The sequence below is a fragment of the Homarus americanus genome, unplaced genomic scaffold (genome assembly GCF_018991925.1).
Source record: "Homarus americanus isolate GMGI-L3 unplaced genomic scaffold, GMGI_Hamer_2.0 scaffold32929, whole genome shotgun sequence".
In the NCBI taxonomy this organism is placed as follows: Eukaryota; Metazoa; Arthropoda; class Malacostraca; order Decapoda; family Nephropidae; genus Homarus; species Homarus americanus.
In genome coordinates, this window is record NW_024737097.1 from 15,727,905 (window position 1) to 15,740,847 (window position 12,943).

General features: G+C 44.3%; 1 protein-coding gene across 3 annotated transcripts in view; it reads left to right on the forward strand.

Annotated features, from left to right (window-relative positions):
- The window catches only part of LOC121873243 (mucin-2-like), a 72,404-nt gene that overhangs the window by 15,659 nt on the left and 43,802 nt on the right, over positions 1-12,943 (forward strand). For all 3 annotated transcript variants that reach the window (XM_042376648.1, XM_042376649.1, XM_042376650.1), the window contains exon 2: positions 7,947-8,006. In XM_042376648.1, coding sequence (XP_042232582.1) covers positions 7,947-8,006 — 60 coding nt within the window. The remainder of the gene's footprint in view (positions 1-7,946; positions 8,007-12,943) is intronic.

The window sequence follows — 12,943 nt, forward strand, 5'->3', positions numbered from 1 at the left end:
GAGTCAATAAACATTAGTTAATAGTTTCAAAGTGTGACCGGAAGCCCTTCGTGTTATGTACTTGTTCTCTTTGTGTTTACTTCCTATATGAGCAAGTTTTTTTTCTTCCATTTTAAAGTTCACCCGGAATACTTACGTCAGAGGTGTGTGTGTGTGTGTGTGTGTGTGTGTGTGTTGTGTGTGTGTGTGTGTGTGTGTGTGTGTGTGTGTCACTACAGAAGGATAAACCCATAGCAACTTAGGGTTAAATCTTGAGTGAATAGTTCCATTACAATTCACCGCAACAAAAGTTATAGCAATACATAACACTTCAATACAACACAAACCAAACAACACAAACCAAACAACACAAACCAAACAACACAAACCAAACAACACAAACCAAACAACACAAACCAAACAACACAAACCAAACAACACAAACCAAACAAGACACAACAAGCAACTAGACCCCTTAAAAAAACAAGACAAATAAGCACACACTTGTTGGCCAGACTTATTTAATGTTGTGAGAAGGAAAATATCTTATCGATCCCAGAGCTGTTCATTATTCCTCCCTGACGCGGTAAATAGCAGGTCGGGGAGCCTCCACTCTCTCTCATACTGCCGGGGACTTTTAAACTATATTATCTGGTGATGGGTTTAGGGTGGGGAGCAGAGTGTGGTTAGGGATGATTCTTTGTCAGTTTGTACGTGTTTCTCAGTCATGCACAGTAGTCTAAAGTTGTTTCTCAGTCATGCACAGTAGTCTAAAGTTGTTTCTCAGTCATGCACAGTAGTCTAAAGTTGTTTCTCAGTCATGCACAGTAGTCTAAAGTTGTTTCTCAGTCATATACAGTAGTTTAAAGTTGTTTCTCAGTCATATACAGTAGTTTAAAGTTGTTTTTCAGTCATGCACAGTAGTCTAAAGTTGTTTCTCAGTCATGCACAGTAGTCTAAAGTTGTTTCTCAGTCATGCACAGTAGTCTAAAGTTGTTTCTCAGTCATATACAGTAGTCTAAAGTTGTTTCTCAGTCATATACAGTAGTTTAAAGTTGTTTCTCAGTCATGCACAGTAGTCTAAAGTTGTTTCTCAGTCATATACAGTAGTTTAAAGTTGTTTCTCAGTCATGCACAGTAGTCTAAAGTTGTTTCTCAGTCATGCACAGTAGTCTAAAGTTGTTTCTCAGTCATGCACCGTAGTGTAAAGTTGTTTCTCAGCCATACACAATTGTCTAAAATTGTTTCTCACACACAGTAGTTTTAAGTTGTTTCTCAGCCACAGCCAATAATCAACAGTTATTTCTCAGCCGTACATAGAAGTCTCAGCCACAAATACAACTCACTATTACACCTAACGTTACGACAGTGAGTCTCACCATCAACTTTCACACAGCGTCGAGTGAAGATGGCTCGATGGGGATGACTGACCTTTGTGGTAAATACAATCAAGTGACCGACAAGAGATCAGTCGTTTTCGTCTCTAGTCTTTAAGTTTTTATTCGTCTGAAAGTCTGCAACCCACAGACGACAAGTGACAGTGGATCATAAAGGTGGTAGTTGATTCAGGAGGGATAAGGCTGTCTAGAGAGAGAGAGAGAGAGAGAGAGAGAGAGAGAGAGAGAGAGAGAGTAGTCACGTCCGCTCCTTAATCGTCCTGAGAACTCCGTGCCCTTCAAATCACACACACTTCATGTTACTTACACTATCGAACTTATTTAATGTGTGTGTGTGTGTGTGTGTGTGAGTGTGTGTGTGTGTGTGTGTGTGTGCGTGTGTGTGTGTCAAATACCATTACCTGAATAAGTGATGACACAACCTCAGTAATCACATTGTTATGAAACTTAACCATCTTGATCATTAGTTAGGTATATTATTGACACACACACACACACACACACGCACACACACACACTTAACAGATGGACCAGCCGCTGACATCAAGGACAAAGAAGACCGGTTGTGTGAAAGAGGTGTTCCTTGACCTGGATGGAGGAGTACGTGATGTCCTCCTCCACCTCTTGCGTCACGTTGCCCTTGACTGCTGAGTAAATAGACATCTCTCTCTCTCTCTCTCTCTCTCTCTCTCTCTCTCTCTCTCTCTCTCTCTCTCTCTTATGTTTTATTCCTTGCACCTGATCATAACATTGAATCATGTCATAAATGCTCCCACACCACCATGACTTGGACCTTTAAGTCTTCAAAGAACATTCTCGTTTAACTTTGGTTCTTACGTCTGAATATAACGTTTTCACTGGTTCTTACGTCTGAATGTAACGATTTTACTGGTTCTTACGTCTGAATGTAACGTTTTTACTGATTTTTACGTCTGAATATAAAGATTTTAACGTTTTGACTGGATTATAGATCTTAATGTAATCTTTTCACTTAACTGTATGTCTTTTTGTAGCGTTTTCGAGTCTCACACTTTTGGAAGACGAAACACCGGAGTATAAGAATGTTATCTTGACTTACAGAAAATTCCCACCTAAAATAAGTAAACTTTATACCGTATATATTCTGGCACTACAGATGTTACCACAGCCTGGCTCCCTGGGTGTCAAGGTCAGCAATACCCGAAACTCCATAAGTGAGGTGAAACTTTAGAACAGAAACTGATAGAGAATCTGCAGTGGAATTTTCAATGATTCCTTAAGTTACAGTCACAAATAATAATAATAATAATAATAATAATAATAATAATAATAAAAATAATAATAAACGTTCAAACAACATTAGTATATTAACAGGAGGAGTAACAGTGACAAGTGTGGCCGTATTGGTCACTTGACGGACACGGCGCTACTGGGAGCTCATGTAAACACTCTGTGAAGATAAGCCAAGGAATCCCCCACAGTCTTAGGTGTGGTAATAATAATAGTGGTGGAGCCAGAGGCGATGGAGGGAGGAGGAACAATGACCCCGGACACTGGTTCCTCCTCCTTCTCATCCTCCTTCTCCTCCTCCTCCCCCTTCTTATCCTCCTCCTTCCTCCTCCTCCTTCTCATCCTCCTTCTCCTCCTCCTCCCCCTTCTTATCCTCCTCCTTCCTCCTCTTCCTTCTCATCCTCCCCCTCCTTCTCCTCCTCCTCCCCCTTCTTATCCTCCTCCTTCCTCCTCCTCCTTCTTCCTCTTCTTCACAAGCTGCTGGAGATACGTTCCCCATAACTCTCCCAAATATTTGCCGGAAAGTGATGTCTCTCATTCCCCGGAACTACGACAAATTCTAACTCAAGAATCATTAGATACTATATACTTGTTGGGAGGTGTGGAGTTGTTGATGGAGGGAGGTGTGGAGTAGGTGATGGAGTAGGTGATGGAGTAGGTGACGGAGGGAGATGTGGAAGTAGGTGATGGAGTGGGTGACGGAGGGAGGTGGAAGTAGGTGATGGAGGAGGTGTGGGTGGGTGATGGGTAGGTGATGGAGGAGGTGTGGAGTGGGTGATGGAGGAGGTGATGGAGGTGTGGGTTGTCGATGGAGGGGGTGTGGAGTGGGTGATGGGTAGGTGACGGAGGGAGATGTGGAGTAGGTGATGGAGTGGGTGACGGAGGGAGGTGTGGAGTGGGTGATGGAGGAGGTGTGGGTGGGTGATGGAGTGGGTGATGGAGGAGGGTGTGGAGTAGGTGATGGAGGGAGGTGTGGAGTAGGCTATGGGTTGTTGATGGAGGGAGGTGTGGAGTAGGTGATGGAGAAGGTGTGGAGTAGGTGGAGGTGATGGAGGAGGTGTGGAGTAGGCTATGGGTGGGTGATGGAGGTGTGGAGTAGGTGATGGGTAGGTGGAGGGAGGTGTGGAGTTGTCGATGGAGGAGGTGTGGGTAGGTGATGGAGTGGGTGATGGAGGGTGGAGTGGTGATGGAGGGGGTGTGGAGTAAGTGATGGGGGAGGTGTGGAGTAGGCTGGAGTAGGTGATGGAGCAGGTGGTGGAGGGAGGTGTGGAGTAGGTGATGGAGTAGGTGATGGAGGGAGGTGTGGAGTAGGCGATGGAGGGAGGTGTGTGGAGTAGGTGACGGAGGTAAGAGAATACGGTATGTTGGGGCAATAAGATTTAACCGTAGAACCTCCAAGAGTCACCTAGCGTGTTATAGGGTAGTGGGGGACTGAGCCTGAATATGGAGACACACACACACACACACACACACACACACACACACAATCGTCATGAATTACAACCATAAAACTACAACTTTAAAGATCACCTGAAGATTAGACACCCTTACCTTCAACACCTGTCACCATCACCACTACCTAACACCTCCACTCTCACTCACCTCTCATACCTAACACCTCCCTCTCACCTTCAGCACCTGTTACCATCACCATTACACCCTAAACCTCCACCCTTACCTTCAACACCTGTCACCATCACCATTACTAACACCTCCTCTCACCTTCAACACCTGTCACCATCACCACCACCTACACTCCACTCTCACCTTCAACACCTGTCACCATCACCACTATACCTAACACCTCCACTCTCACCTTCAACACCTGTAACCAAGACCTAATTAACTTTCCACGGGTCGCTGCCAGTCAAGAGAAACATTCACTCATATACAATTACATAAAAACAAGTAACTAATTCACTTCTTTTGCAATAAACTGAATCATACACATTGTTGGCTCCATTGATATTCACTGAGGAAATTATGGTGTGAAGACAGCGCGTGTTTCTCATTAATGGATGTTTATTATAAATAAATTACAACGTAAGTCACAGGTCGGGGCATGACTCTCTCTCTCTCTCTCTCTCTCTCTCTCTCTCTCTCTCTCTCTCTCTCTCTCTCTCTCTCTCCAGCGATGAGTGACCGTGGGAAACCATCGCTGCACGTGTCCTACAGCGAGTTCTGACCATCCTCCACCCACAGGTGCTGACAGCTTTCTTCCCCAGGGCCGTCAACATCCAGGGCGACACTTAGGCAATGCTCTCGCGTGGTCCAACGAAACCCCACGATTTATGACCCAATACTCTGACGACATAAAAACTTAAACACACTATTAGAGAGAGAGAGAGACTGAGAGGAGTGACGCTCGGGTCCTGCAGGGGTCATCTAAGGCCTCTGGATCATGTGACTGTCAGCTGATGTTACCCACAGTCAAACTGTGTGATGTCGACTGGTGGAGGAACAAGCTGAGTGGAGAAAAGAAGACATAGAGGACGAATGAGACAAAGAAGATCACGGGAGACAAACTTTGTGATTTTAACAGTTCATAATAAACTACATATGTTGTTTACTTTGAGCTGAGTGTGTGGCTGTGGTGGGCAACATTATCTCCCCGTCGTAGTTAGTTAACCCAACCATCCCTATTAAAGAATATCGCCTCCATACATAAGAGAAGTACCATATTTTTTGCCATATTAGGGACGGATATATAGGTGTATTAGCTAATTATAACACGTAAATAAACATCAATACTATACCTCATAACGCTGTATGTAGAGTTAATTAAAACACAAAAACAACAGAAGTCTATTCGTGACACGTAAACAATGAGAGTGGGAGTCAAGTCAAGATTCCTTCTCGCGGTTAAGAGAATGAACTTCATCACCCCGTCAATGAGCGTCTTCCTGAAGGTCATTAAATGTGAACCTCAGAGTCAAGCGTCGACGAGGTTAATAGCCCCCGATAAATGCTGTGGCCTTGACTCCTGTATAAATAATGTCATCACTGAGCCTGTGGTAGTATAAATCGCGTGTAGTTTATTGATACAGATTAACAAACAAGTGAAGACCCAAGACAAGACCCTGCGGTACTCTCGAGTCGTTGAACTTGAGGCCATATATAGCTGTGGCGTACTCAAAGAAGGTCTATTAAAACAGCAGGAGGGTACAGTACAAGACAAATAAGGTTAGGAGCCACAATATAACGCTGAGAATTTATACCCAGCAGTAACACCATTAATGTAAAGCGAAGTGATGAGAACAAGTTTTTTCTCCAAGTTTTAGACATTCAACAGAGGATCTTGCGAAAGGACTTAACATGAAACTGAGAGAGAAAACACTAATAAGAAAAAAAAACTTTATTTCCTCTAGTGGCTTATCAGTAAGTGTAATTGAAGGAAAGATGAAAAAAGGGAGAAGAGGAAAGAAAACAGGAAGAATGAGACAAATAGTAGTTGAAGAGAGTATTTTTTGCCCTTAAGATTTGTAAACACAGTAAGCAATATCTAGAGTTGCGATAAGATAAAAACACATTGATAAGAATGAAGGGAACAATTTGATATAGACAGATGAATAAAAGGAAACAGGTGAGACAAGGCAGAAAGCGAGATAGACAGATTGGTTTAATAAAGACAGGTAACTAGACAGGTACCCCAGGTCATTCCCTCAGGTGTGTGGTGGGAAAATCTCCAGGACCCACCACAGGTATGTCGCCGCCTGCACAGTCTGTGCACCACCACCATCACCTTCTCTCAGCACCCCTCATCCACCTTCCCTCCCCTCCAGGTGCCCCTAACTACCTTCCACTGGTGCATCCTCGGTCACCTGCCCCTAATTAGTCTTAAATCTCCTCCCAGCGAGTGCTACCTGTCCATCTCCTCTCAGAAGGTCGTCCCCCTTTAGGCCTCACAGCTCGTCGTGTGTGTGTGTGTGTGTGTGTGTGTGTGTGTGTGTGTGTGTGTGTGTGTGTGTGTGTGTGTGACCTGGCAGTGTTGCTGGGGTGGGTGACCCCTACTGTCCCCTCGCCTCGGGCAGATGAAGAGGATGTGTCGTGCAGGGGAAGGCTGGTAGAGAAGGATGAGGTGGAGGGAAGAGGAAGGACAGTAAGTAGGGAGATGAAAAATAGGAAGTAGGGGAAGGAAAGAGGTTGAATGGTGGAGCTGAGGAAGATATTTACTCCATTAATTAACATCAGACACACCTCTTAGCACCGTCAGGTAAAGACCCACTTACCCTCACATTCACCTGAGCTTCACTATACCACGACGGGAGGTGTGAAGCGACTGTTATCCACCACAACAAGAAAAGCGCCCTAATAAATGAATCTGTCAAACCATCTACATCACCCATCCATCCATCCAGACAGACAGACAGACGTAATCCATCCCAGACTGCACAATGACTACACTACTGGTTGTACACTGATAAAGGTTTATAACCTTCGCCTATGACTAGGCGTCTACAAATTTTTAACAAATCCGTTGAGAATTTTTTCGTTATATTGATTATTGACAAACAAACGGACGAGCTTAAACAAGACTGAAAAAACTGTACGTACACAAGAGTGGGGCAGTAAATATCTTACTAATCTCAGAAATTATTTATATTCTATTTGCGTTAGTGTACACCTATAACAATACGACTAAAGGTAAACTAATACTTAAGAATATACATATGATTCTCTCTTGACTATTCAGCACAACAGTTCCCAACTCTGAGGTGTCATCTTCAGCCCCGTGCACTGATGTATCGCTGTGTTTAAATATTCCATAGTCATCTCACTTATATCTGGCAATACTTGAACGGTGACACGCAAGAGAGGCTGAACATCCCGTGTTGGCGAGGAAGAGGAGATGAGAGCAGTCACGAGAGAAGAGACATTCACGCAATGCCACACACGGAAGTTCACAGGATTGACCACACTTCCGCGTTTTGCGATCAAAATAAGATATCACAGAGGCTGGTATTGTTTGTGAATTTTCAGTCAGAGTGAAGTAGTTGTTGTAAGATCAGACTGCGAAGGTAAATCTGTCTTTTGTAATAATCACTTGTGAGACACCTGCCAGCGAGTGACTATAATGAGTGGGTGTCACAGGACGTCTCACTATAACTGTACAGGGTTCTCACACTCCCACACCACCACCACCGCAAAAAATTCTGACAAATCTGTTGAAATATAAACAGAATTTACTTATAAACTAAACAAATAAGGAGATTAAATATTACAAGAATGTTATTATTTTCTACGATGTTAATGGTGAATAGTTCAAATTATATTTCTAATGAGTTTGTTTTTCTTCCTCAGCGGACGACGTGAACACCGACAGGAGACGGAGACTGGAGCTTCGTCAGGAGGGACTTAAATGTGAGTACAGTACCACCCTGATGTGCACACCTGCATCTGTTTACCTCCTCCTGCATGACTAACACACACACATACAAACCTTATATCGCATGACAAATTAAAAATATACATATACACACATACTGTATATACACCTGTGAATGCATGATGACTTACACACACAAAAATCAACACATATGACACATCTTAAACACATGAATTACCTTTGGTATAAATAACTAACACAGCATCATAAACCAATAACTAACCAAGTATTATCCTTATAAACAACTAACAGAATAACACCAAATAAACGTCTTAACCTACGGATATATAAAAGTCTTTAATGCCTTCCCCGTGTACTCGACCACCTCAACTATCTTACCTCTTTGTCTCATCTGTTACGACTCACTTAGAATCGTATTTAATAGAGACTTATTCCCGATGTCTTATACAAATATTTACATCATTTTCTAAAATTTATCTCACATACATACGGTCACCACAAAGGACTCAAAATTACTTTTAACACACAAACATAAGAACATAAGAATGGAGGAAACTGCAGCGGGCCTATTGGCCCATACTGGGCAGTCCCGTTTACACCCAACCCCTATCGCTCATACATCCATCCAACCTATGTTTGAAGCTATCCAGCGTATTCGAGTGAATGATGATGTTTGGTAACTTGTTCCACTCATCCACTACTCTATTTCCAGATCAATGTTTACCTGTCTCGCGCCTAAATCTAAATTTATCTAAATTGAAACCATTGTTACGAGTTCGTTCCTGGTTGGATAGTTTAAGTACCTTTGTTATATCACCTTTGTTTAGCCCTGACTTCCATTTATACACCGGCCCTGAGAACCTCCACCTCACCTGACACCCTCCCTCCCCTTCCCCCACCTACAACACCAACTGATGTCTTAAATTAAACTTGCTTTGAGCTGGTCAGGCAGGAGCGATATGTTCAGGAGGAGCACAGACCAGGAGGGCGGGACAGGCCAGGAGGTAGGGGCAGGAGGAGAGGGAGGGGCAGGCCAGGAGGGAGGGCAGGTGAGGAGGGAGGGGCAGGTGGAGGAGGAGGGGCAGGTGAGGAGGGAGGGGCAGGCCAGGAGGGAGGGGAAGGCCAGGGGGGAGGGGCAGGTCAGGAGGGAAGAATACGCCAGAAGGGAGGGAAATACCAGGAGGAACAGTTCAAGACACGAAGGAGGTAGTACAGGCCAGGAGGAGAGACACAGGCCAGGAGGGAGAGAGACACAGGCCAGGAGGGAGAGAGACACAGGCCAGGAGGGAGAGAGACACAGGCCAGGAGGGAGAGAGACACAGGCCAGGAGGGAGAGAGACACAGGCCAGGAGGAGAGACAGGCCAGGAGGGAGAGAGACACAGGCCAGGAGGGAGAGAGACACAGGCCAGGAGGGAGAGAGACAGGGAAGGTGAGGCGAGGGGTTGTATCGTCAGGTAAACAGACGGGGCCAAGGTCTCCGGGCAGCCCAGGTAAGGGAGCGGTCAGTCAACAAGTCGAGGCTGATAGACAACGCCAATGACACCCCAATGACACACACACACACACACACACACACACACACACGCACACGCACACACACACTGGAGGCTATATGGAACCCGTTAAGTCCTGAGGGCTAGGATGCCCACATATACAATGGCGGATACGAGTTATGATGGAGAATGCCGGAGGACCCAAGCTAAGATGTTGCGACCTGTTGGTGTAGTTAATCTGTAGGTGAAATGTAAGAGTGGGTGACCTGTAGGTGACCTGTGAGTGTGGGTGACCTGTAGGTGACCTGTAGGCGTAGGTGACAAGAGGAGAGAAACCGACGCGAGAACGAAGACGCATTACTGCCCAGTGACTCAGCCGGTAGTACAGTAAAACCTATAATAAGAACTTTCCTTGTTTTTTATGACGAAGGAATTTTAATGTAAGAATGTTTGTCGCTATGCCGTGGTGTTAACACAGCTGACGACTGAAACACTTAAATTGCATGAGAGAGAGAGAGAGAGAGAGAGAGAGAGAGAGAGAGAGAGAGAGAGAGAGAGAGAGAGAGAGAGAGAGAGAGATTCCACTATCGCAAGGTACAGTACAGGAAATAAACACAAAGGAAAAACAGGTCACCAGTTTGTGTGGCACTTCAACACCGATAATAATAATGAGAATAAAATAAATAAAATAGCAACTAGAACTAGAAGGAAGAGGAGGAAGAGGAACAAGATGAAGAAAACGAGGAGGAGAAGGAAGAAGAGTGGGGGGAAGAGGATGGAAAGAATGCTGGCAAAAGAGCAAATCACCTGAAATACCGCCAAGTTTTCCTCCAGGTGGGTGATGTTACGAACGCTCGCAGCGGCACACGGGAGGCAGGGATGCAACCACCACCTTCCACACCCCTCCCTCCACATCCCTCCCTCCACATCCCTCCCTCCCTTAAATGTGAAAGCAAGCAGAGTTTTCCCCCTTGAGAGAGAATTATACTTTTTGTAGAGGCAGAAAGAGAGGAACGAGCACAGAAGAGAAAGTCAGGGTGTGTGTGTGTTGTTGTTTTTTGTCAAGCATTTGTGGTAAATTCTGGGAAGCGTCGATCAGATGGGGAACCTTGTTGTGGTGCATCCTGGAGTGTTATTGTGGGCCATGGCTGTTATTGTGGGCCATGGCTGTTATTGTGGGCCATGGCTGTTATTAGGGTCATATAGGTTATTGTGGGCACATGGCTGTTATTGTGACCATGGCTGTTATCAGGGCTGCGGCTTTTTATTAGGCCATGGTTGTTATTGTAAGCACATGGCTGTTATTGTGACCATGGCTAAAGACAGGGCCATGGCTGTTATTGTGGGCCATGGCTGTTATTGTGGGCCATGGCTGTTATTGTGGGCTATGGCTGTTATTGTGGGCCATGGCTGTTATTAGGCCATGGTTAAAGAGTTGTGGGCCATGGCTGTTATTGGGGCTATGGTTGTTATTGTGGGGCCATGGCTGTTATTGTGGGCCATGTATGTTATTGTGGGCCATGGCTGTTATTGTGGGCCATGGATGTTATTGTGGGCCATGGCTGTTATTGTGGGCCATGGCTGTTATTAGGGCCATGGTTGCTATTGTGGGCTATGGTTATATTAGCCATGGCTGTTATTGTGTTACATGAGCCAGCTATTGTGGGCTGCGGTTGTTATTGTGGGCCATGGTTGTGTATTGTGGGGCCATGGCTGTTATTGTGGGCATGGCTGTTAGTGGTGGATATCGCTGTTTTTTGTAGTAGGGTATGGCTGGTTTGGCGTTATTATAGGATATGTCTACTTTTTGGAGTGTTCTTGTAGGATATGGCTGTTCCTAGTGTTGTTGTAGGATATGGCTGTTCCTAGTGCTATTGTAGAAAGATGAACACTGCCTCGCTTACAGTACGTTGGTTTGCGTTTCATAATCCCCCAAAAAAAAAAAAGGTAATTTTTTTTCTTACGAGACCAAAGATGAGAGTGAGTGTGTTGGGTCATAAAGAAGTGTGAATGTCGCTACTGAGAACAGGTTGGTGGTGCAGTTGTTAATATGTGAGTGTGTCATGTGTCCCAGATACTGCTAGCACGTGTGTGTGTGTGAGGGAAGGAGACAAGGAGAGAAGATCAGCAGCATCATGAGAGAGAGAGAGAGAAAAGAAAGCCTTGAGGGCAATCCGGCATTAATGTGAAAGTAGTTAGAAAGTGAAGTGTCTCGAAGTGCCAAGTGCTGCTGTGAGTAAGAGCGAAAGAGACAGACGAAGATACACACAGGATATAACAAGTGAATAATATCATACGAGAAAGAAACGACAAACCGCAACATTAAAGAATCTGTAAGTTAACATAAAACAAACGCTAAAGGAGTCGAGTAAGCGAACAAGAACACAGGGAACGATAACGATGTTGGGGAGAGAAAAGAAACTAGCAGGGGAGGCGGCCAACAGGGCTAAGGTCACCCTTTGTGTCCGCGTCTTTAACCTCTGTGCTTTAAGGTCACCAGAGACGATGTTTGTATTGAGGGGGAGGGAAGTTAGTGTTTTGAGGTTGGTGTGTCAATGGGTAACTGATGATTAGTTCTTTAGTTACGGATAAATGATACTGGTGTGTCATTACTACTCTTTTACGACTGTAGGTCTTTAAGGGTGAATTCTAGATTATACATACACCGAGTCATTAATAAATAGCAATGACAAGAGATACATCCCCCTCTATCTGTATGTTAGTTGAGTGGTTGGTAAAAATAGACATTGTTTCTAGAGATGTTTTGAAATATATGATAAATTTTTGTATGGTGAAACAACATTTGGTAAAGGATGTCAGTAATACTTAATAGGAACTGCATAAGGTCAGCCTGGGTCATAGACTGGAATGTTGGCCAATAAACAACCAAGGATATTGACCCTCTGACGTGTATTAAACCAGTATCAGGACGAACAGGGAGCACAAGGGGTGATTATGTCAGGATATTTATTACAAAGTTTTAACCAATGAGAACTAATGAAATCTGGTGAAGGTAAACAAAGACGTTGAGGATGATGTTGATGTTGTGTGTGTGTGTGTGTGTGTGTGTGTGTGTGTGTGTGTGTGTGTGTGTGTGTACTGTATTGGTGTGTGTGTGTGTGTGTGTGTACTGTATTAGTGTGTGTGTGTGTACTGTATTAGTGTGTGTGTGTGTTATGTACTGTATTAGTGTGTATGTGTATGTGTGTGTGTGTGTACTGTATTAGTATGTGTGTGTGTGTGTGTACTGTTAGTATGTGTGTGTGTGTGTGTGTGTGTGTGTGTCTGTATTAGTATGTGTGTGTGTGTGTGTACTGTATTAGTATGTGTGTGTGTGTGTGTGTGTACTGTATTAGTATGTGTGTGTGTGTGTGTGTGTGTGTGTATGTGTGTGCGTGTGTGTGTGTACTGTATTAGTATGTGTGTGTGTTTACATGTACTGTATGTATGATTGTAT